The sequence below is a fragment of the Callionymus lyra genome, chromosome 8 (genome assembly GCF_982586985.1).
Source record: "Callionymus lyra chromosome 8, fCalLyr1.hap1.1, whole genome shotgun sequence".
Taxonomy (NCBI): Eukaryota; Metazoa; Chordata; class Actinopteri; order Syngnathiformes; family Callionymidae; genus Callionymus; species Callionymus lyra.
In genome coordinates, this window is record NC_141825.1 from 4,850,076 (window position 1) to 4,875,000 (window position 24,925).

Consider the following 24,925-nt stretch of genomic DNA (forward strand, 5'->3'; position numbering starts at 1 on the left):
ACTGTCAGAAATTGATGAGCTGCAATTACACAGCATGTGTCTCTGAAACTAAACATCATTTAATGGCTCCGAGCCTGACGGAGCTTGACGGGACATGCGGAGGCGAAGCCGTGTTTTCTATCCGGGAGCATAAAACCGTTTGTTGGTGAAAACACAAGCCATAATTTCTCACAACACAGTTTTTTGTCTTTAGGAACTCAAGGGTGAGCAGCAAAGACTGACATGCTTGGTGGGATCAGCATAGTTGTCAGAGGGTGTTAGAATGTATCAGTAAATATCACAATGTTTACAACACTGTAACCATGTTCTGACAGGTTTTTATGTTAAGAATTGACATGTAAGCTTTAGCTTAAGTAACTCAAGCAGTCGAACCTTCTGTGAGTCTTTACTTTATATCTATACTTTCTATCCATCCATCCATCCATCCATCCATCATCCATCCATCCATTCATTTTTCTATCCATCCAACAATAAATCCACCCATCCATCCATTTATCTTTCTATCCAACCATCATCCATCTTTCTATCCATCCGTCCATCAATCCATCCATCCATCCATCCATCATCCATCATCCATCATCCATCCATTTTTCTATCCATCCAACCATAAATCCACCCATCCATCCATTTATCTTTCTATCCAACCATCATCCATCTTTCTATCCATCCGTCCATCAATCCATCCATCCATCCATTTATCTTTCTATCCATCCATCCATTTATCTTTCTATCATCCATCTTTCTATCCATCCATCCATCCATCTTTCTATCTATCCATCCATCCATCCATCAATCCACCCATCCATCCATTTATCTTTCTATCCATCCATCTATCCATTTATCTTTCTATCCATCCATCCATCAATCCATCCATCTATCCATCCATCCATCCATCCATTCATTAGTTTTCAAACAAAAATATGTCCAAACATTAGCTTTGAAAGCTGCTGGAGTCACTGTATCCTCTCATCCCCAGTCATTGTCGCAATCTCACTGGGTTTAATTGTTTTATGTAGCTGCCGAAGACGTAATCATTGCTGCCATCTAGCGGCCAGAAGTTTAATTGTTACACAGAAATTAAACAATGCCGTGAATATTTGCAAGTTAATTGAAAATAAAAAAGAAATATTAGAAATATGTTAAAAATTATTTGAACGCCAAAAAGAACAAATTGATAGAGTGCTATTGGTCATTGTTAAAATTTCCTGGAGAAAATGTCTCGATATTTAAGTATATGGATATTTAATTATATCGATATTTAAGTATATGGATATTTAATTATATCGATATTTAAGTATATGGATATTTAGGTATATGGATATTTAAGTATATGGATATTTAATTATATCGATATTTAAGTATATGGATATTTAAGTATATGGATATTTAAGTATGTAGATATTTAATTATATCGATATTTAAGTATATGGATATTTAATTTTATTGATATTTAATTAAATCGATATTTAAGTATATGAATATTTAATTATATTGATATTTAATAATATCGATATTTAAGTATATCGACTTTTAAGTGTATCGATATTTATGTATATTGATGTTTAAGTATATGATATTTATGTGTATGGATATTTTGTCACACAGCTAGTTGATAATGAAATTTGGAAGCCGGAAAAATATTCATTATATTATTTAAATGTCGATTAAACGCGTCATGAAACAGACCTGGCGTGTTCTATTGCATGTATTAGATGTTGTCACACAATTATTAGGATAAAGATCACAACAACGTGCACGCACTGACTCACAACTAAAACAATGTTGTCAAAAAATGTGCATCGACGACGAAGAATGTTGCTGCTCAGTAAACTGGCTCCACCACAATGACACGCGCACGACCACTGCACGCACACTTTTATCGCAGCTTCTGACAACAAGGTTGGATATTTTCAAAGTAACTTGACAACACGTGCACGTCATGATGTTTTAACAACACACACTTACTTGGACGCGCCTCCTGCGGACTTCCTCCCAGAATTAAAGTCCAAAAATATATATATATTTATAGTTAATCGATGAGGAAGATCTTTTCAAAAACCTCTCACGCACACCTGGACATTCTCACGCACGCCGACACACACTCTCTGTCAAGTGTGCGCGTCTGCTTGTTGAGCGTCTTCACCTGCCATGTGACACCGCGTGTTGCGTTCACGGGCGCCGGTTACTCTGCATTCCTGAGTGACACTTTCATACGGGTTACAGCGTCATAGTGTAGACACCGGATGTTCATGAACGCAGCACAATGAATGCAACAATACGACAGTAAACTATTTATTATTTAATGTTTGTAATTTGATTTATTTTATTTTTATTTTTTTTCCAGTCTCTGTATTAAATACTCCAAATAATATTTGTTTTATTTAATTACGTAAATACAAGTTTAAAGCATCTTCAGTGTCAAATTAAATAAGGTCAAATTAATCAAAAACAATGTTCAATACTTGATTTTTTTTTAGAACGTGGTCAACATTCACAATGTCTTGATTTAACGTTTTGGAAGATGCTACGTTATTATTTTTTTATTTTACGATGATGTATTTTTAATTCGAGGCGTCACACGCTTCAAGTATTTTTTTTTTAACGGTTTTTCCAAGTGTTTTATCGTGAAGTAACTGTTTTTTTAAATGTGTATTTTATCGCTTTAACGCGTGACAGATGTGTTTCTTTGGTACATGACAAGACACTGCTCTCTAGCGACGATATGTAAAAATGCAACACAGCTTGTTTAACACATAACTAGTTTAATGTGTTTATTATTGACTTGAAAAAAAACGTCTTCTCACTTTTTATTATAAGTCAAGGGAAAGATTATTATTATTATTATTTTTAATATTTAGTTCAATAATGTATATGTGGAAAATTTTAATTTGTTTTTATTAAAACAAATTCAGTCTGGTGTGTATTATTAACCCATTTGTATATTGAATTTAAAAGGCTACGAATAAAATAAATAATACTAAATTACTATAGATATATTTTTTGAATAATTGGAATTAGAATATTAATTTATAAAATCTTTAAATAATTCATTTGAACAAATTCAAATTTTTGTAAAAAAAAATATTCAAAATGAAAAATAATCAACCTTTCGATAAATAAATTATATATTTCAATAATTTAAAAAATGTAATGGCTTAAAAAAAAAAAAAAAACTAGCAACATTTCAGTGAAAAAGCTTTTAACACAATAAATGTTAAAATCAATGATTCAGTATGCAGATGACATTTATAGTTTTAACTTATTTCCCTCCATTTAAAAATCGTTAAAAACAATTGGACAGTTTTAACAATGCTCCCAGATCAGTTCCACACTTCATTCAATTACTGCGATCAAAGCGTTTTGGCTGAATCAGGGTCAGTCATACTTGCACAACAGCAGTGATGTAACTATAAGCCCAGTTACAGAAGTGGAAAAAGTTATTTCACCCAAAATGTTAATAGTTTCTAACATTGATATTCTGGTTGAACTTTCATTTTGAAGGTTATTTTCAAATGACTCACCGACGAACTATTTCGGGTGACACCTTTATTGAAAAGATTATGCCATGTCAGCCCACATTAGGTGACATAACAAGACATAGTTAGAGCAGTTACAGAGACTAGGATGTAATCTTGAGATTACCTGTTTGACCTCTTGATTAGTGTTGGAGCCGCAGGGACTCCTCGCAGGTGAAGAGTCTTCACTGAAGACCACACTTTTATCATGTATGACAAACTCAACACTTTTTTAATTTGAGTATTTTCAATATTATTTTAGTTTATTTGTATCAGTAATTGTTTTTCCTGTGTGTGTTTTTTTCAGTTAGTTTTTTAGTTTTCAGTCCGTGTGGGTTTACTCCGGGCACTCCGGTTTCCTCCCAAGGTTGGGGGGAAATTGTCCGTAGGTATGAGTGTGTGTGTGAAAGTTTGTGTGTCTCTGTGTGTCCTGCAACAGACTGGGATCCTGTCCATGGTGTCGCTCGCCTCCCACCGAAGAAACTGGGATAGGCTCCAGCCCCACGCAAACCCCCCATAAGGGAATAAGCGATAGAAAATGGATGGAAAAAAAAAGATTTATGGTTTTAGAAGTTCTGCCACATTTTAATTGATGTTATTTTATTGTATTTCTTATATTGTTTCATTTATTTATTATTATTATAATTATTATTATTATTATTATTAATTTATTTATTACATTTTTATTTTTTATTCATCTCGTTTTATTATAAATATATTTATTTAATTCATTCTATTCACAATCAGAATCAAAACACTTTATTGCCAATGTTGTTAAAGCAAAACAATTCAACATCTAATCTGACTGATTTGTAGTATTTACTCACTACTGTGATTGTTGGTGGACAATTCAGTTATTTGCTATATATATATATATATATATATATATATATATATATATATATATATATATATATTATTATATTATATTATATGTTATATTATATATTATCTTTATTATGTCATTATTTACATTTACATATAAATGTAAATAATACATTCTACTATGCAACTGGTAGTTTCTTACTTGGTTCTTCAAAATAAAAACCTTTTTAAAAATCCACAAAGAAAACTGTCACATTTAAATAATATAATAATAATAATCTGTATATTTTTGGAAACTCAGATAAATTGCATAAGAACAATACAACTGGTGGTGTCGGACTGCAGACTGTTTGGATCCAAACCGAAGCTAATCCTTTGTTTCTGAATGATGCTCATGTGCATCTACTGCTAACGACTGCGTTGATGATGTAAGAACCGTCAGTGAGAATCAGTTCAACGAGTCTCATGTTGCTGCACCTGAGGTGGGCGGGGCCTGCACACATCACGCTCGGCGCCACCAGTCCCTCCCCTGCATTCCGTTCACTCTCCCTCCGGATTGGCCGACGCCGGCGTCCGTCATGTTATGCCGGCGCGAGCTCTCCCGTGATTGGCCGGAGCGGCACCCCCGGCCGCTGCCGCTCCCCCATTGGCTGCGAAACTAGGTTAGTGGTCCGACAGGCATGACGGTGGCGAGAAACTGGGTCAGCGATCGAGGTTCGTTTATGTCACACTGGTGTCGGGCTGTTCTATCGTGATACTCCGCGGCCTTCCATGGATCGACCCGACCCGCTCCAGGAGACGTGAGTACCGAAGTCTGAACCTTGTTGTCGATGCATCTGCGCGGACACTTTGTGTCCCTTTTTTTTTTTTTTTTACCCCATTTTCCTCTCGTTCTCCCCCCGCGATGGTCGTCGATGCGGCGAAGGAACCATGACCCGCCGCGGCGAAGATCGGCTTCGATGGTCGTGCGTTTCGTCGCCGTCGATCCTCCGCTCGATTCATTCTCGGACACGTCGCCCCGAGAACAAAACCGGGGCCTCGTTTTATTTCTGTGTCTCTACGTCACTCCCGGAGAGAATCCGATGCTAACATGCTAGCAATGTAAACAGGCCTCGCCGCATTGGTTCTTCGACAGCGTCTTTTATTGTGTTGTTGTTGTCGTCATCTTTTTTTATGTAAGTGTGTGTAACTGAAAACCTGTGTTGTGTTGCTTCCTGGGCGACTGTTGTCAGAGGATGCTTTCCAAAGACCTGATCAATACATGGAGGTAATCGATTTGTTTTGAATCAAATAGAAAATGGATGTTCGGATGAATTGATCTTGATCTCGAGTGGTTGGATTGTGGAGCAATGAAGCGAGTCAGATCTGGGGTTTTTTAGATTAGAAATGAACATAAAGATATTGAGTGACCTTTCACCCCTGGTCTTGTCTGCTGACAAGTGACAGGAAGCTTTTGTTTACAGGACTTTTCTAAGAACTGAAGGTGTGAGGCTATTCTTCGCTTCCCTCAGCAATGTTTGCAATGTGTTCCTTGAAAGCCTGGGACAGTGTTACGACATCTACAGGTTCACTTGACTTCAGTGGGATTTACTGATCGCGTTAGTGAAGCCGACATGAGGGTTTTTAGTGTAAACTGTGGAAAATTCTTTAGATTTTTGAGGAATTAAGTCTACTTTAGAAGTTTCCCACGTTATTCTTTTACTTAAAAAAGTGGAATTCCATTGGAAAAATCTGCAAAATACAATAATACATTTTGAAAAATTTGATTTAAAAAAAATATGTAACATCTAAAAAATGTTGAAACACTACAAGAATATTCATTAAAAAATAATTTGATATTGAGATGAATTGCCGAAGAACATAGTTAACGGTTGTCACGATACTACTCTGTTCAACTTGATACTTGGGGAAAAATATTCCGTACAATTTTCCGTACCACAAAAAAATCCAATTTAAATAAATATTTTTATTAACAAAAGAAAAAATGCAAAAAAAAGCAACCTCTGTTCCGACATGTAAGGAATATCGGAACCACACGTTAAACTGTATAATCGAGACAATTGTGCGAGAAGAAAGTATGATAACAAGTTTCGTGTTGGTCAGAGTTAGTCCAATGAAACTATAACTATTAGAACAATATGTTCTAGTTGAGTGGGCGGAGGGGGGAAGGGGGGGTGTAGAAGAGGAAAAAAGAATACTGAAATGTTATATCCGGATACTTTTTTGAGCTTCGATACTTTTGACAACCCTGTGTATAAGTCACATAACCAGTTCATGAGCAACATTTGATTTAGCAGAACGTCCTAATAGAAGGTAAAACTCATAAGACGTACATCTTCTTGTTCTTAAGGTTCTTCTTGCATGTGTGTGGAGAAGATGAGGCAGAGTCCTGGTATGAAGGAGATGATGGTTACACTCTGGCCTGGAAATGTCTTGGAGCGAGATTTTGTTGAGCGAATACTTGAAAAATACAAACTACTGTGATTTGTCAACTGGTGAATGAATCATTGGAATGAGTTGAAACTCTTGTACGTCAAGACTGAATCTTTGAATGGTTTTGGACACAAAGTTCTTAACCCTTGTGTTATGTCTGGGTCAAGGTGACCCAGAGGCCTGAAAAATGATGTGTTTGTGGTACTACAAGGGTTGAGACCTGAAATTATTTGTAAGAACTCTGAAAAGGGTTTTGGTGTCAACTTAAGTATCAGCAATGAAATACTGTTTAATTGGGGATTTTTTTTGTTGACGCAGAAACTTTATCGATCGAAATAAAAGAATAAGTAGAAAAAGTGATACAATCAGATACAAAAACACACATTTTTTCTAATGGAAAAGTGAAGGGAAAAAGGAAGTGATGCATAAACGGTGTCTATTTCATTCCCTTATTTATTCTTTTTACATCGATTGAATGTAAATGTATCAGTACCATCAGAAAATTGAATCGTTTCATTAATATTTCACCATAATTAAATCAAATATTTCTCTTGGTAGGCATAACATTTTGAGAAAAAGTTTGATGAAGTAGCTCAGTACTCTTTTAGTACTGTCTGTGGAACATAACATGTTTTATATTGAATTGAAAAGTCTACAATTTAAAAAATAATCATTAATCGATAGTTGTTTCATCTTATTGATCAATTAATTGATAAACTCTCTTTCTGAGAACCTGAATTTCCCTCTGAATAGATTCTTTCTACTGTATACGTAACATAAAATACTATCTTAAGATATAAATCCACATGGTATGAAGCAGTGACGTGCGGTTCATGGTTGGTGAGGCACTGACTCTTAGTGTCAGATTTACAAGTATATTAACACAAAAGTGAAACGTATTCAATTGACTACTGGTTATTTCATATCTCAACAGTATTCTTCACACGTATGAAGTTTAAAAAGTATATGATTTAATGAATAATTGAGATGATGTCGACAATAAAACCTACTTTATCTCTCCTCAACCTTTATCGGTCGTTGAAGTTTCCCGTTCATCAGATAACGCTTCATAAATAATCACAGGGAAACGTCAACGTTGGCGAAGTAGGTCACGGATCATCTGGAAGTCGTAAAGCGTCTGTCTGGTCACAAAGTTTTTATTCCTGGCGTTATCTCTGGTGATCCTCATCGGTGACGGGCATCGGAGCTTGATCCGGGGTTGATCAGCGCCCACATGCCACCACGATGGCGGTGTTGTCGGCTTTTGTGACGGTTCGTCTCTGGTTCTGTCATCCGTGTCAAACACCGGTCAACAGCAGGACGCTTCCGATCAGTGGAACGCTGGGGTCAGAAGAATAGGTGTGGTGGGTTTCGGATCTGTTTTGACCTGCTTCCCCATTTCCTGACATGTTTGAGAGATGACATAGCCGTGAAATCCGGTCCCTCGGCGGAACAGAAGTCTTGTTTTTTCTCACAGCCCGACGTTTAGTATTTAGTTGAAGATGCAACTGTAACATGAGATAAACCTTCAGATCTCAACGTTTACGTTTCATTTTTCTAATGATTAATGACAAGAAAAACGTAATGGTTTAGATGTGAGAAAAGTCTACCACAGAGATGACAGGTTTTCAGAGATGTATTATGTGTTTTCTGACATATAGGATTATTTAGAGTCGTTTTTGTAGAAGTTTTACACTTGGAAATTCACAATACTTTAGTTATAATAAACAGTATTGTATCAATTTTTTATTGTATTTATTTCGTTTTTTTGCTTCCACATCTTCCACATATTTTGTTTGTTATTATAGTTATTTTAAAGTTTATGTTTCAATAATCTGTAATACATGTTTTATTTATATATTTTTTTAAATTACAATTAACATTTCATCTTTTTTGGTTGAAACTAAATAATACAAATGTTGTTTTTTTTAATGTGTTTGCTTACTGGCTGCAGTATTTACGCAGCAAAAAAACAATGAAATCACGTGAGATCCCACCAATGACTGAGGACAAGAGGATACAGTTAAATCCAGCAGCTTTTAAAGCTGATGTTTTGCCAGTAATGTTCTTTAAAACTCTCTAAAACTAGAATAATACTTGCACTTTTTTTTTCTTTCCAAATAACAAACGATATTTGAAAATTTGAAAATGTGGTCTCTAAATTCTGCTACACCATAGTAAAGTACTCAACAATACTACACATATATCCTTGTTAATACAGTATCACGATATATCGTATTGTTGAGCCTGTATCGCGATACGTATCGTATCAACACATTCTTGCTAATTCAGATATTCTCTTTAAGCAGCGTTTTTACCAACGACATATTCAATGATCTTGTGGGTCGTGTAAACAACAACCAAATTTGTTCAACACAACGTCCATTTTCAACTTAAAACAAATGTTTAAAAAAAGTAACTAATTGTATGTTTTTATTTTAAACTCCTTCCTTGTAAAATTAATTTGATACAATATCTCCAGATCCTCTCTGAGACTCTGGCTTGGGAACATCTCATGGTTGTACCTGCCTCACGTTCGTTGTTGTTGTTGTTTTTGCATAAAATGGAGCTCGTCCTCCGTCGGCGTCGTACTCGGGATCCGATCGTGCAGAAGTTGGATCAACACCAACTGTGTTTAAATGAACCCTCGACGTGTTCCACTCGTAATCTACTGCGTGTTTTACCTCGAGTCTAATGAGCGAGATAATGAAGGTGGTCGGGATCCCGACGATGAGACGACTCGCTTTAATTGGTTTTTGTGCTGGTGTCACCGTGAGGCTAATGAAGCTGCAGCAACACTTGTGTGATACACACTAATGTGTGTGAACCCGGAGAAAAAATCCTCCGTGAGCTTCAGCCGAACCATGTGATCATCCACACACATGCTTGCCGTCGATCACAGTTACAACTGGAACCGACAGAGTGATGTCATCGTGGCCTTCAACGTCTACAGAGAGTCATGTAGTGACCAAAGATGGTTTGTGTCCAGAGAGTGATGATGTCATCAGTTCACTCATGATTCTTGTTCAATCGAACTCTTATGTCGGTTGTCTTTGACTTTAATAGTTTATTAATACGAGTACATCGCTGACAGTAGGTGTGTGTTGATACGATGCATATCTCGATACAGGGTCAACAATACGATATATATCGTGATACTGTAGTAACGAGGATATATGTGTAGTATTGTTGAGTACTTGACTCTGGTGTTGCAGTATTTACAGACCACATGACTCTTGACGAAGTCGTAACTGCTTTCAATTGTTTTCAAACCAAACTATGTCCAAACATCAGCTTTAAAAGCTCCCGGAGTCGACTGTATCCTCTCGTCCTCAGTCATTGCCACAGAGGACATAATGGCTGCTCCCATCTAGGGGCCAGAACTTTAATTGCAAAACGAAAATGAACAAACACACTGAATATTCACATGTTAATTATAAATAAATAAATACATATTTTATTTTGTGCACATTTTATTTTAATATAAACTATATAAATAAAATATAAGTTGAAATCCAAAATATTAAAGAGAAATTATTGTAAATGTGTATCCGTTGAAAAATGTAATTACAGTAGATACAGTTTTGTTGAATATTGATACAGTATCCTGAATTAAAACATCTTAATATTTAAGTGCATCAATATTTTCTTACACTCGTAGTAAAGACCCACAGACCTGAGGAACCCCTTGAGATACTCAAGTCTCTGGGTCTCAGCTCAATTGTCATTAAATGACATCAAGACTTGACCAAACGTGAACAGAAAACATGTCGAGAAGCTTTATAAGGAGTTGATTGTAAGAAGGAAATCTCGACCTTTTGAGCCACTGGCGAGCGCAGCGTTGCATTCTGGACATTTTTTCCTGGAACTGAACGATCGTTCTGACTTGACTGAGGATTGATCGACTCTGCTGTGTGTAATGAGCTTGTCATGGTGATCCATGGAGTGGTTTGGCTGCGATAAGAACCGTATGAGACGAGTGCAGAGTGAAGATGATGTCAATTAAAAATGTTCTCAAGCGACAATGTTAACACCAGGTCAGTCGTTGTGCTTTGGGTTTTTGCTCATTTGTTTTGCAGGTCAACAGTTGTAGCAGAAGTGAGTTGGTGTCTCTCACAGTCACAGACCAGGTGTCATTATGTTCGGCGTCAAAGGTAGTTTTGAATAACAAGGTGTGACCCAGAGGGATTGATAAAAGCAGGAAGGAATGATTGACCCTCAAGAGCCACTTCAGTTGGATATCAGGGTTTCATAACTTTCATTGTAATAAAAATAAAAATAAGTAAACTCTGCATGTATCTCAGCAAAAAATAATATGTGTGTATAGGCAAGAATCTGTTGAAACGATGCGTATCACGTTACATGTTTAACGATACGAAATATTGCAATAAATGGTGATACTGTAGCAACAAGTATACATGTGTAGTATTGTCGAGTACTTAACTCTGGTGTTGATGGTGTAGTAACAAGGATATATGTGTAGTATTGTCGAGTACTTGACTCTGGTGTTGATAGTGTAGTAACAAGGATATATGTGTAGTATTGTCGAGTACTTGACTCTGGTGTTGATAGTGTAGTAACAAGGATATATGTGTAGTATTGTCGAGTACTTGACTCTGGTGTTGATAGTGTAGTAACAAGGATATATGTGTAGTATTGTCGAGTACTTGACTCTTGCAGAATTTACTGACCACATGACTTTTGACGAAGTCGTAACTGCTTTCATTTGTTTTTCAAACCAAAATATGTCAAAACATCAGCTTTAAAAGCTGCTGGAGTCACTGTATCCTCACGTCCTCAGTCAATACTGAGATCTTGTAGGATTTCAGTCGACGCAATTGAAACGTAAAATGAAATTTAAACCATCCAAGAAGAAATGACATTAAAAATTCCAAAGAAAGCAAATATATATTTTTTAAATGGGTACGTTGCTGTTAAATATGGATTATCGGTAAAAAAGAAACTGCAGTATTTAAGTGTTTCAATAGTTTCTTCCACGTCTATAAAATAAAGAGAACATGTTGCATAGATCTTCCCTTCAAGCAACAACAATAAACTCGTCATGAAGTCCGACTGCGGGTCGTTGCACGATGGTTCTGAGTGACCCGGGTCTCCACCTGGCGGAACAAGTGACTAATGGGCGGCGGCTCTGGTGGGTGTGGAGCCGGCGCCGCCACACAAGGCTTGAATGGTTTGCTGACTCACTCAGAAGAAGAAGTAGGTGGTGAATGGAAATCGAAGCTGGCCGGGCTGAAACCATAGAGACGAGCTGACCCACTTCTAACTCTTTTCACAGTGACGCAGTGGTTTCCTCCTTTTACTCGGTGAACAGTCGTCGCCGACGCTCCATTAATTCATTGTGTTTTTCCCGGGAAGGTAGATTGGTCTCATTCATAGTACCGTTTAAATATTTACGTCTTGTTATGAGACCAGTTAATTGTGTTTGAAAGAGAGTCATTTGTCGGGAGCAGGCGTCGCACCAGAGCCAGGGTTCGGTAATGAAAGATCCATAATTAAACGGAACCATCGTCCGCTTCCTTATTTTCTCCTTCGTCGACCGATCATCCAGGATAACATGTTTCCTTTTATGACACTTCGCTTCAGAGAGTCGTCGCTGGTTCACCCTCCAACACAGGAAACAACAGACCCTTGCTTGTCCATCCAAGTGAAGGGAAAGTTGCTCCAAGGTTGGACTGGAAAACATGTGTCCAGTTAAATGTTCATGACGCTTCACCTCTGACCCCTTTTTTCAAAACCTCCGACAAAATCACTGCCAAAAGTTCCATTTGTCTCAGCGGTCGAACTCGAGGCTCAAATGATATTAAATCAAACGTATAAAAAGAAGAAAAAAATAATAATATGAAATGAAAAGTGAGGAATATGTATATATAAATACTTTATTTATAATTTTTTATAAGTTTTATTCATCAAAGAGAAACGAATATTTGAGATTTTATTATTTTAATAAACATTTCAAATGAGTAAAATATATATATATATATATATAAAATCTGGAAATGTGAATGTAAAGATGTTCATTGTCAAGTGTTTCTTGTGTTATTAGTTGGAGTTAATGTTACGACAACATTGTACGTGCTAAATGCTAACGTTAGCGTTCAAGAACGTCAACAGAGACGTCAAACTCTCTTCAGACTTCCTGTCACAGTGACAAATGTTTAAGATGTACATATATCATTATATATAACCACAGAAAAAATATATAAAAGAAGATTAATTTATTTAATGAAGATGCTACAACTGAAGCTAGTTAGCATGCTAGCTTACATTAGTGAATACAAACACAAGGACATTAATATTTATTTGGAGAACATCATTCTGCCTTTGACCCTTGGTAGCTGGGATACACTCCACTGTTCAGATAATAAGATGATAACTTGATTTGTCCTGGCTCACAAACGTTCATGCTAGTGTTTGACTCCTGTTGGGATGTTTGCATGAATTGTGTTCATTTATTCTGAGTCATTTTCTTCCTGAAGTAACATTTCCACGAGGCGTAGCACAGTATCTGAGAGCGGAGACTGTATTTGGAGTTTCCGGAGGATAATCTTTGTCTCGTCTCTGCAGATATCTGCAGGCAGCGCTGGCGCAGTGAGGATTAGACCGACCTCGTCTCGACTCTGTGGAGCAGATCAACAAGAACCGAACGAGACCGGATCAGAACCAGACCCAGAGAGCGGATCCAGACAGAGCTTAGGCCCCAGCAGGAGGCCTGCACCAGTTTCCTATCCAGGTGAGGAAGAGCACACTCCACGACTGTCAATCCACTCCTAGAATCTCCATTCAAAACTGTGTTTTAATGACTTTTGATTGACTGACATCTGACCTTTGCTGTCGCACGTTAAAAAATAGAATCTGATTATGTGTTTTTATGTTTCAATATTGCTGCAATTTTCTTTTATTCTCTCACTCATTTTATTTATTTATTCAAAATATGTTTTGAAATAATATTTGCCTTCATTATATTTACTTGTGATATTTAGTATTTGTAAACTGTACGAAAAGTGTCAAAAATATCGACTTTATTTTCACATTAAATGGAAAAGTTTTGTGTACTTAAGTTTTTTTTGTTTGAAATCTGGTTCAGGAACCCTTGATACATTTAATTTATTATTTGATTTAATTATTAATTTATATTCTCACTTTAATGAGTCTTACTGAGGATTATTATTTTTATTTTATACTGTAATCACTACAGACATCTGATGTTGAGTTTACCGGCAATAAACATGTTCTGTTATCTTATCATTTAAATGCAATCATTTCTTAAAATTATTTATTTAACATCAAAAGGCAACATTAAAAGTTTGTTTTTCTAACATAATAATAATGATTCAAATGTTCCAGCAGCCCCCTCTTTAAAACAATTGTTCAACATGTTTTCTTTTAGTGTTATTGTCGTCACTATTGTAGTCATTTCTCTGTAAATGCTACTTGGATCAGGTCTGATCTCGTGAGCAGAAGCTGCTCTCAGTCCAGCGTTGTGTGTAAATTGAGACGAGAAGTTCAAACCGTTGTATTTATGTACTTCTCAAGCCTTTGTGCTGTATGTTGTGCATCGTGTAAAACGATCCGCTGCGACCCAGATCTGTCCGCGGGGTCGCAGAGGTCGTGGCTCTTGTGTTGTTGTGTTGTTGTGTGACGCTCAGATGTGTGTGTCGACAGTTGAAGGAGTGAGAGTGGATGGAAGGAGATGACTTTAACACAGAGGCAGTGATGAACATCTGCGGTGAGTTCAAAGACAATCCGACAGTCGCCCGAGAGGCTGCGAGGAGGCGTTCACGCTCTGATTTGGTCCCTCCTCGCCGCACAGATAACCTGATGGCGGACCAACGGATGGACATCTCGTCGACCATGACTGGCTTCATGTCGCCCAGCTCCAACGACCTCATCTCCATCAACACGCCGGGCATGGACTACAACCGCAAGAGGAAGGGCAGCACCACAGACTACGGGTCAGTGAGGGGGTCACGATGACCCGGGGCGTGGGGGGGTTAAATCATCACGACTTTATGTCTAAACTTTGGTTTTTCTGCTTCTTGGTCACAGGATCGACGGCTTCTCCTTCGAGTGAGTACAGACTTGATTGTTGCAGGTGTCGTTGGTGCGACACCCGAGTGACGTTGTTGATCTGCTCCACAGTGACATGGACCCGGACAAAGACAAGATGGGAGGGTGAGTCACCTGAAAACACCACTTTAGAACCAGATCCATACATCACACAAATTCACAAGACCGGGCAATAATGGACGGAAAAAAAAGAAATAAAGAAAAAATTAGATAATAGATCGAAGGAGAAAGACTAGTCATATTAGAAGAAAAGTATATAAAATATATATATTCCAAACTTGATTAAAAATATGGAGGAAAATTTAAATATTTAACATTTAATTTAGATTAAAAAAAGCACTAAAGCACATATTTAACTGAAGAAAAATAAAGAAGTTAGTTGAAAAAAAGATCAATGTATTTAATAAATAAGGGATTTTCTTTAAAAAAAAGTAAAAAACTAATAATAAATCAGAATCAAAAGTAAATATTTAAAAATAAATGAAATAATAAACACAAAGAATAAATTATATTTCAGGTTAAAAGAAAAATGTATTAATAGTAAGTTTTATTTAGAATAAAAGTAATCGAAAATAAAACTAAAACTGTATATCATATTAATTTTATTTATAATAATGGTGTTTCTTGATTTAAACCTGTGTTTACTTTAGTCTTCAAATCTTAAAGTTTGGTGTCGTGGTCGTCTGGTGTCCACAAAACATTGAAGAATCTTTTGGAAAATGTTGAGCTCTGTGGCAGGAAGTACCTCTCACTGCCCTCACGGTGGCGCCAGAGCTCCTGTAATCACGTGCCTCAAGTAGGTCATTAGCCTTGTGTAACTGACAGGTCACAGGAACCCTCGACTCTGCTGAGCCAATCAGTGACGTAACCTTAAGACCAGCGGCAGCAAAAGCTTCGACTTTGTGCTGGTTTTAGAAGAATGTGACAAAGTAGACTTTATTAAATTAGATTATTCAATAAAACTCACTTTTACCTTTCAGTTTAGAAATTATTTACAAATCAATATATAACAATGTCAGCAATATTAAATCACAATGATTTCGGTATTTAAAAATAAATAAATTGGAATTAGAAAGTCAAACCATGTGTATTTTCATTTCGAAAACATAAGAACAATTATTATTTTTAACTATTTTTTAAGTCAAAAGTAAACCTTTAAATATACAAATTATTGACTTCAATTGTCTGACACATGTACACCAAAGTCTCACACACACGTACACAAAAGTCTCGCACACACGTACACAGAAGTCTGAAACATGTACACAAAAGTCTCGCACTCGCAAACAATAGTCCGACACAGACACACAAAAGTCTGAGACACGTACACAGAAGTCTCACACACGCAAACAATAGTCTGACACAGACACACAAAAGTCTCAAACACGTACACACAAGTCCCTCACACGCACACAAAAGTCTTACACACAGTACACAGTAGTCTCACACAAGCATGAAAAAAAGTCTCACACATACACACAAAAGTCTCACAGGCACACAAAAGTCTCACACATGCACACAAAAGTCTCACACACGCACACAATATTCTAACACATACACACAAAAGTCTCACACACGCACACAATATTCTAACACATGCACACAAAAGTCTCATACACGCACACAATATCCTGACACAGGCTCACAGAAGTCTCACACACGCACACAATAGTCTGACACAGACTCACAAAAGTCTCATACAAGTACAAAGAACTCTGAAACACGCACACAAAAAGTCGCACAAAAACTAGTTTTAAGTCAAAAGTCAACCTTTCAATGTACAAATAATTGACTTTCAATTGTGCAAAATAAATCTATTCAACACCTAAAAACAATGACATTTCAATAAAAAAGTTTAAGATATTCTTGTGATGTCACTGATGCACGTGTCTATGTCTAAAGTTCCTCCTTCTCTCCTCAGCGAGCATCAAGGCCGGATCAAGAACGCCAAGTAAGCAGCCGCGGCGCTCGATCTCTCAGGCGACGCTGGCGCTCGCTCACGTCTGAACTTGTCGTTGACTCCCTGCAGAGAAGCTCACAGTCAGATCGAGAAGCGTCGGCGCGACAAGATGAACAGCTTCATCGACGAGCTGGCGTCGCTGGTGCCCACGTGCAACGCCATGTCCCGGAAACTGGACAAGCTGACGGTGCTGAGGATGGCGGTGCAGCACATGAAGACGCTGAGAGGTGAGACACTGAACGGATCCGGCTCTTGTTAATGTTCTTGTAAACTTTTGAACTCATGAAACTTCGTTTTAAATCATTTAATTAAATCATTTGTAGTATGTAAGGTTGACTTTCTTCGATACATTTTTTTTACATGTAGAGTTTGATATTCTAATTTTATTTTGTTATATTTTATATTTGTAGCCTTTTAAATTCAATATATGTTGGTGTAAAGGTGCTGCCTTTTTCTATCATTTTAATTTATTTAAAAAAATTATGAATTTTCAATTAATCTGACAACCGCTACTTCTTTTTTAATTATTGTCATTAGAATATCAATAAATCAACTAAAAATTCATTAAAAACTATTGTTGTTGTTTTTTGTATTTAATAGAAACAAATTTAGAATTTTAATTAAAAAAGATTTGTTTCAATTATTCCCAAAAAATAATTAAATGCTTAAAAACAATACATCGAACTCTTATGTGTAAAAAAAAAAGATACAAATCATTCATTTTTCATAAATATTTGCAGCCTTTTTTAATTCAATATAATATTTTGTGGCACTATTACACCATCAATTTTTAATTGAATTAAAAATGCTGCAAATAAAAATAGTTTTAATTTAAAAAATATATATTTTTATTGCTTGGAAATAGAATATCAAACTATGTTTAAAAACATAGAACAAAATAATCATTTTAAAATGTTGTATTCAATATTTTTAATAAAAACAAATGCAACCTTCCTTAAACTAACTTTTTAATTCACTTATTAGGAAAGAAATAATTAAATTCTGAATAAGTCACCATTTTGAAATGAAAACTAATTAAAATGTGAAGAAGATTCAAGATGTCAAAACACTGACCGTCTCGTCACTCTCAGGTGCAGCGAACCCGTACACGGAGGCGAACTACAAACCTTCCTTCCTGTCGGACGACGAGCTCAAGCATTTGATACTCCGGGTAGATCTTCTTCTCCTCCTTCATCCTCCCTCGCTTCCATCTCTCTCGCGTCAACCTCCTCAAACTCTCCTCGCTCTCTCAGGCCGCCGACGGTTTCCTGTTCGTCGTGGGCTGCGACCGCGGGAAGATCCTGTTCGTGTCCGAGTCCGTGTACAAGATCCTCAACTACAGTCAGGTAACGACCGTGTTCTTGTACTTTAGTTTGTCACGTGCACAGAGATCTGCTGTCATTCAAGTCACATGACGTCCTCTTCCTGTCTCCAGAACGATCTGATTGGTCAGAGCCTCTTCGACTACCTTCACCCCAAGGACATCGCCAAGGTCAAAGAGCAGCTGTCTTCTTCAGACACGGCGCCGCGAGAGCGACTCATCGACGCTAAGAGTAAGACGTAGCTGTCAATCACACCTGTGGAGGCAGCACGTGCTGACGTGTGTGTGTGTGTGTGTGTAGCTGGTCTTCCTGTGAAGACGGACATCACTCCTGGTCCTTCTCGACTCTGCTCCGGAGCTCGACGCTCCTTCTTCTGCAGGATGAAGTGTAATCGACCGTCGGTCAAGGTCGAGGACAAAGACTTCCCTTCAACCTGCTCCAAGAAGAAAGGTTTGTCCGGACACAAGCACACAATAGTCTCACACATGCGCACAATAGTCTCACGCATGCGCACAATAGTCTCACACACATACAGAAATATCTCACAAGTCTCACGCGCGCGCACAATAGTCTCACGCACGCGCACAATAGTCTCACACAAGTACAGAAATATCTCACACAAGTACAGAAATATCTCACACAAGTACAGAAATATCTCACACAAGTACAGAAATATCTCACACAAGTCTTACACACGCACACAATAGTCTCACACACGTACAGAAATATCTCACACAGTACACAGTAGTCTCACACACAGTACACAGTAGTCTCACACACAGTACACAGTAGTCTCACACACAGTACACAGTAGTATCACAAACGCACACAATAGTCTCACTCACATAAGAAAAGTCTCACACACGCAAACAAAAGTCTCAGATGTATGAGTCATAAATGGGAGGAGTCAGAAGTGGGAGGAGTCAGAAGTGCGTCTGCTCAGCATCTGCTCTCTTGTCTCCACAGCCGACCGTAAGAGCTTCTGCACCATCCACAGCACTGGTTACCTGAAGTCCTGGCCGCCCACCAAGATGGGCCTGGACGAGGAGAACGAGCCAGACAACGAGGGCTGCAACCTCAGCTGCCTGGTGGCCATCGGCCGCCTGCACCCCCACATCGTGCCGCAGCCCAGCCTGGCCGACATCCGGGTCAAGCCCACCGAGTACGTGTCCCGCCACGCCATCGACGGCAAGTTCGTGTTCGTGGACCAGAGAGCCACGGCCATCCTGGCCTACCTGCCGCAGGAGCTGCTGGGGACTTCCTTCTACGAGTATTTCCACCAGGACGACATCGGCCACCTGGCAGAGTGCCACCGACAAGGTCTGTAGCCACGGCAACCACCGTGTAGCGTCTGACGCCATCTAGTGGTCGTCACGTGGAGTTGATGAAAGCACGAGTGTTGGCTCAGATTTTACGATCGTCGTCAGAATCACATCAGAAAAATATACGGTATTTTTGTTTTAAAAAAGTAAAAAAGATAAAGGTCAGATCGTCAACTTTCTTTAATCTGCTGAAATAAAAAGAAAATTAAAAAAATGAAAACAAAATTTAATTAAATCTGATTAAAAAAAAAACCCCATTAATTATCAATAAAAAATAATAAATACGTTTTTTTTATTTTTTATATATTTTTTTAAAGCATTGATTCAAATAAAATAAAACGACAACAATAAAAGTAAAAGATGGATCATTGTTTTACATCCTTTAATAAGAAGAAAATAATTAAAAATTGCCAAAAAAACAACCAATTCAACCTTATAATTGAATTACATTTTTCCAAATAAAAGTAATTGATCAAATCAAATCTTGTGCAATGTCCTTATAACAAAGAAATAGCGAAATAAAAATAACTCAACATAAAAAAACTAATTCTAATAATGTTTCACTTTTTTTTTTGAAAACTAATAAACAATAATGGACCTAAAACTGATCAATGTATGTAAAGAGTTGATGATAAATCAATACTATAATAAGAGGTGGAAATATATAGTAAATCATTGAATTAAATAAAAATAACAATAATTAAAAAATAAAAATTGATTTATTATTTTATTTTTATGTTTTATAAACTTTAAATAAAAAACATTTATTGGTTGTTGTGGCTGAATTCTAAATAAGTATAATAATTTAAAAAAATATCAATTTAATAAATATGAATATTAAAATAAAGAAATGGTACCATTTAAATAAAATAAATATTATTTGTAAAATCAATCATAATCTAGTTTATTAAATATATATATATTTATTAACGGTCAAATATTTAAAGAGAATAAAAGTAAACAAATTAAAAATGTTTTAAAAGAATAAAAGTGTGTGTGTGTGTGTTTGCGCATGTGCATGTTTTTGTGTGTGTGTGCTAACACGTGCACTGCTCAGTCCTGCAGATGCGCGAGAAGATCAACACCAACTGTTACAAGTTCAAGATCAAGGACGGCTCGTTCATCACGCTGCGCAGCCGCTGGTTCAGCTTCATGAACCCGTGGACCAAAGAGGTCGAGTACATCGTGTCCACCAACACCGTGGTGTCCTGTCCCATGATGGAGACCAGCGACTACCCGCCCTCGGCCGCCTCGCCCCAGAGCATGGAGAGCATGCTGACCTCAGAGGGTGAGTCCACCAATCAGGAGGCTCCGATCACAGGCTCACTCACGCCTCCTTGTGTCTCTCCAGGTGGAGGACGACGAGCCCTGCAGACGGTGCCCGGGATCCCGGGGGGCACGAGAGCCGGGGCGGGCAAGATCGGACGCATGATCGCCGAGGAAGTGATGGAGATTCAGAGGTACACACACATACACAAACATACACACACGTGGTTACACACTGGTGCTGAGTCTGAGACTTGTCCTGCCCCAGGATCCGAGGATCTTCTCCTTCCAGCTGTGGATCTAGTCCTCTTAACATCACCAGCACACCCCCCCCTGACACCTGCTCCCCCGGAGGAAAGAAGGTCAGTGTCTGTTGTTTACACATGTGTGTTTGTTGTGTTTACACTTGTGTGTTTGTTGTGTTTACACTTGTGTGTTTGTTGTGTTTACACTTGTGTGTTTGTTGTATTTGCACTTGTTCGTTTGTTGTTTACACTTGTGTGTTTGTCTGTTGTTTAAACGTGTGTTTGTCTGTTGTGTTTACACTTTTGTGTTTGTCTTTTGTGTTTATACACTTTTGTGTTTGTCTGTTGTGTTTACACACGTGTATTTGTCTGTTGTGTTGCAGTTAAACACGTTTGTTGGTTCGTTGTGTTGCATTAACAAGTGTTTGTGTATCACCAGATCCAGAACGGAGGAACACCAGACCTGCCGAGCATCATTCCTGGACCAGACTCTGTAGGATACCCGTACTCCAACCCGTCCATCGGGAGTGAGTTTCACACACGCGCACAACACAGACGCACAACACAGATGCACAACACGACTAACTCTGACCCTCCTCCAGGCGACAACTCGCACCTGAGCATCGACATCATGGATGAACCCGGGTCCAGCAGCCCGGGCAACGACGACGAGGCGGCCATGGCCGTCATCATGTCTCTGCTGGAGGCCGACGCGGGCCTCGGGGGTCCGGTGGACTTCAGCGACCTACCCTGGCCTTTGTGAGGACACAGAGACAGAGACTCGCTCCGGCGCCGGGTCCAACGTCCCCTCACACCCCCCTCCCTCTCGGTGGACGTGGCATCGCGCAAGAGTTCCGCCTCTCCAGGTGTTTTGGTTCCGACCCGGCGCACGGCGGCGGACCCCCTCGTCGACCAGGACCCCCCTCGTCGACCAGGACCCCTGGAGGACCTTCAGGACTCCGACATCGCTACAGATGTATTCCGGACTTCCAGAACCTCTGGGCTTGAGACTCCACGTACCGCTCCTGTCGAACAAGGAGACCGGGCCCGGTCCGCCCACTCGCATGGCGGCGACGGAGGGGACCCCCGCCCCCCGCAGCTGCTGCCACCCCTCAAGCACTTCTTCAAGCCCCGCCCCCTCGGTTCAGCACTTACGAAGTTGCCAATCAAAACATCTGAATGACAGAGGCCCCGCCCCCTCCTCCTCCAATCAGGCAGCAGCTGTGGGGCTCCGCCCCCTGTGTCAATGTTTTCACACTACAATCCAGTGTTCCTCGCATCCGACCCGGTGTCTCCCCCCGACAACCATGTATCTCCATCTTGAATTATTCTGTCAGAGTCCACTTTATGCAAATATCTATGAGTGTGTGTCGTATCAGCAGTGAAATATTTTTCAAATAAAACTATTTGTTTCTGTCACACGCGTGTGTTCGAGCGACTCGACCGCAGCGTGATGTGAAACTTTTATTAACAAGCAGCAGTGAAAACACACACTTGTGTACACACGCACACACACACACACACACACACTCGTGCTCAGTCTCTTTGTGCGCAGCAGTGGTCAAGGTTCTGGTCTCATGCCGAGGGTGAGTCTGGGTCCGGCTCGTGACCGTGAGCCGGGTGGACGTGCCCGAGGCCTCCGCCCTGGTGCTGGTCTCCGTGCGCCCCCTGCAGGCCGGCGGCGGCGCCTCCATCCGCGACCTGGCCCCCCTGCTGCGAGTCCAGCTCGTCCACCTGAGGCCCGGGCGGGTGCAGGACCACCAGCTGGTCCTCGGGAATGTCCGCGGCGGCGGCCGCCAGGTTGGTGATGGACTTGGACTTGACGCACTGGAAGTCCACGTGTCGACTCTTGCCCTCCTCCTTCTCCCACGACATCCGGATGAAGGGTCGCTGGACGTAGTTGTAGATGACCTCTGGGCGACCTCCGGGCCGACGCTTCACCTTCTCCTTGTAGGTCGGGTAACCTGGCGACAGGAACGAGCCGGTTCAGTCCGAATGTTTGTTTGTTTTGGTGTTTTTGGGTTAAAAAGTTTCTTAAAAACCTCATTTAAAAATATATTTTCTATTTCAAAGTGAAAAGACTTTTTTTTAATAAAGTTCAACGATTTAATCTGTTCTTTTAAGTGAGAAGAAGCTAAAGCTTTAGTTTTTTAAGATTGATTAAAAAAAAGTTCTAAAGGATTTTTTTTTCAAGTGAAAAAAGGTTGTAGTTTTGTTTTTAGTCCAGTTCTGAAGTATTTTTTGTTTTTAATAGAAAAAGATTTAAGTCGTTTTTATTTATTGAAGTGAAAAAAGTTTATGGATTTTTTTGATTTTTTTTAAAGGTTCTTAAGGATTTATAAAAGTAAAAATGTAGGTTTTTTTGTGTGTCAATTCGTAAAAAGAAATACTTCACAACTTTATTTTTCTTTATATTAAAGTGAAAAACATTTAAAGGTTGTTTTTATTTATTTAAAAAAGGTTTAAAGGGCTTTTTTATTGAAGCAAAAAAAAGGTTACATTTTATGTACGATTTGAAAAACATTTAAGTTGTTTTTTTTTTTTAATAAAAGTTAAAATAGTTTTAGGCTTGTTTAAAAGAAGAAAAAAAAGGCCTTTTTATTAAAGTGAAAAAAGGTTGTATTTTTTATTTATTTTTTAAATAAACTGTAATTTTTACTAAAGGGGAAAAACATTTTGAAGTTACTTTAATTGAAGTAAAAATAGTTCAATTTAATTTTATATTGAAGAAAGTATTCTTCTTTCACTGCGTATCGACACAAATATTCCTCCATGTTTTCGCTGCTCTACTCCGAGTCTCAGACGCCGGAGCTCACAGCAACTGACCTTCGATGCCGAGGCGGATCTTCTTCAGGCCGCGCTCCTTCAGCACCGCCTTGGCCACGTCTCTGTTCTCGATGTACTTGAAGAAGCGGTAGAGTTTGGTGCTGTAGATGACTGAGAGAAGACACGGGTCAGAACCGGCGCCGCCCCCACGAGCACGTCATCCGGCGCTCACTCTGCGAGTACTCCTCGCCCATCTGCGGCGGGTACTCCTCGTCCCAGTCCACCACGTCGTCGTCCGTCAGAACCACCACGTGACACTCGCGCTCGCCGCTCTCGGCGCTCGCCACCATCAGCGGCAGAACCATCTCCTCCAGGAACGACTCGAACTGCAGACGCGCTCCGTCGTTGGAGAGCTCGTGCATGAGGGCGCCTGAGGGGGAGGTGACCTTTAGTGCTTTACAGAGACTCAAAAATATATGTTTAAAATATATATTTATAATATAACTGCTGCAATTTATAATCATAAATTAAATAAACATGTTTTTTTTTACTCAATAATTGTGTTTGTGCCATGAAATATTTTCTCTTTGACCTAAAGAACTTCTTTGAATATTTTCAAAATTTTTTATTTTGTATTTATTTTTAACATTTTTTCTTTTGCTATTTTAATTCAAATAATTAAAACATTAATTCTTTTTTTTTTTTAAATACTATTCAATCAAAAACCTTTTTTTTTATCATTTATATATTTTAAACACATTTTGAAAAGCATGTTTTGTGATTTAATAATTAAGACAAATTTCTGTATTTTTTTTTACAAAAAAAACTTCTTTGTGTCGAATTAAAAAGGCTGAATAAATATTGATTTTACATTTTTAATGATTGAATTAGGATATCAAACTACATGAAGAAAAACTTGTTTTTTAAATATAAATATTTATAAATATTCAAAGTATTTAATTATACTCAACAAAATAAACTTTCAATATAGAAATTATTTAATTAAATTATTGAAAAAAATATATTGAATTCTTTAAAAAAAAACTGCCAAATAAAATTTATTTTCAAATAAAAAATATATATATTTGTACTTTTTTTAATTCAATATTTCTTTAACAAGAAACTACATACATTTTGTTGAGTGATTAAGAAAATAAAATATACATTTTTAAATGAAGTGATT

General features: G+C 38.3%; 3 protein-coding genes across 6 annotated transcripts in view; 1 reads left to right on the forward strand and 2 right to left on the reverse strand.

Moving 5' to 3' along the window:
• Positions 1–2,099, reverse strand: part of ppfibp2b (PPFIA binding protein 2b) — a 65,840-nt gene extending 63,741 nt beyond the window's left edge. The window contains exon 1 of the mRNA XM_087797383.1: positions 1,966–2,099. The gene's annotated coding sequence lies outside the window, so the exon portion shown is untranslated. The remainder of the gene's footprint in view (positions 1–1,965) is intronic.
• A 2,913-nt stretch (positions 2,100–5,012) lies between these two features.
• On the forward strand, positions 5,013–22,395 carry bmal1a (basic helix-loop-helix ARNT like 1a). 2 transcript variants are annotated; one of them, XM_087798104.1, is made up of 18 exons: positions 5,013–5,140; positions 13,359–13,524; positions 14,457–14,520; positions 14,605–14,746; positions 14,841–14,861; positions 14,934–14,966; positions 16,783–16,812; positions 16,891–17,048; positions 17,913–17,992; positions 18,075–18,167; positions 18,257–18,374; positions 18,444–18,593; positions 19,110–19,463; positions 20,523–20,753; positions 20,817–20,925; positions 21,000–21,093; positions 21,416–21,503; positions 21,579–22,395. In XM_087798104.1, the coding sequence occupies exons 3-18, from the start codon at positions 14,475–14,477 to the stop codon at positions 21,737–21,739; spliced, it is 1,908 nt and encodes a 635-aa protein (XP_087654230.1). In that variant the 5' UTR covers positions 5,013–5,140; positions 13,359–13,524; positions 14,457–14,474; the 3' UTR covers positions 21,740–22,395. The 2 variants fall into 2 exon arrangements, with proteins under 2 accessions (XP_087654230.1, XP_087654229.1); XM_087798103.1 differs by having other exon boundaries at positions 20,523–20,925.
• A 32-nt stretch (positions 22,396–22,427) lies between these two features.
• Positions 22,428–24,925, reverse strand: part of LOC148073427 (BTB/POZ domain-containing protein 10-like) — a 12,413-nt gene continuing 9,915 nt past the window's right edge. For all 3 annotated transcript variants that reach the window (XM_087798109.1, XM_087798108.1, XM_087798107.1), the window contains exons 6-8: positions 23,975–24,172; positions 23,803–23,913; positions 22,428–22,940 (exon numbers count right to left, since the gene is read on the reverse strand). In XM_087798109.1, coding sequence (XP_087654235.1) covers positions 22,552–22,940; positions 23,803–23,913; positions 23,975–24,172 — 698 coding nt within the window. In that variant the 3' untranslated portion in view covers positions 22,428–22,551. The remainder of the gene's footprint in view (positions 22,941–23,802; positions 23,914–23,974; positions 24,173–24,925) is intronic.

Bases quoted from the DNA above. Each gene is read 5' to 3' on its own strand.
- bmal1a (XM_087798103.1), top strand. From the start codon at position 14,475: ATGGAAGGAGATGACTTTAACACAGAGGCAGTGATGAACATCTGCG. The intron at 14,521-14,604 runs GTGAGTTCAAAG...CTCGCCGCACAG, and splicing joins GGCAGTGATGAACATCTGCG to ATAACCTGATGGCGGACCAA. The intron at 14,862-14,933 runs GTGAGTACAGAC...TCTGCTCCACAG, and splicing joins ATCGACGGCTTCTCCTTCGA to TGACATGGACCCGGACAAAG.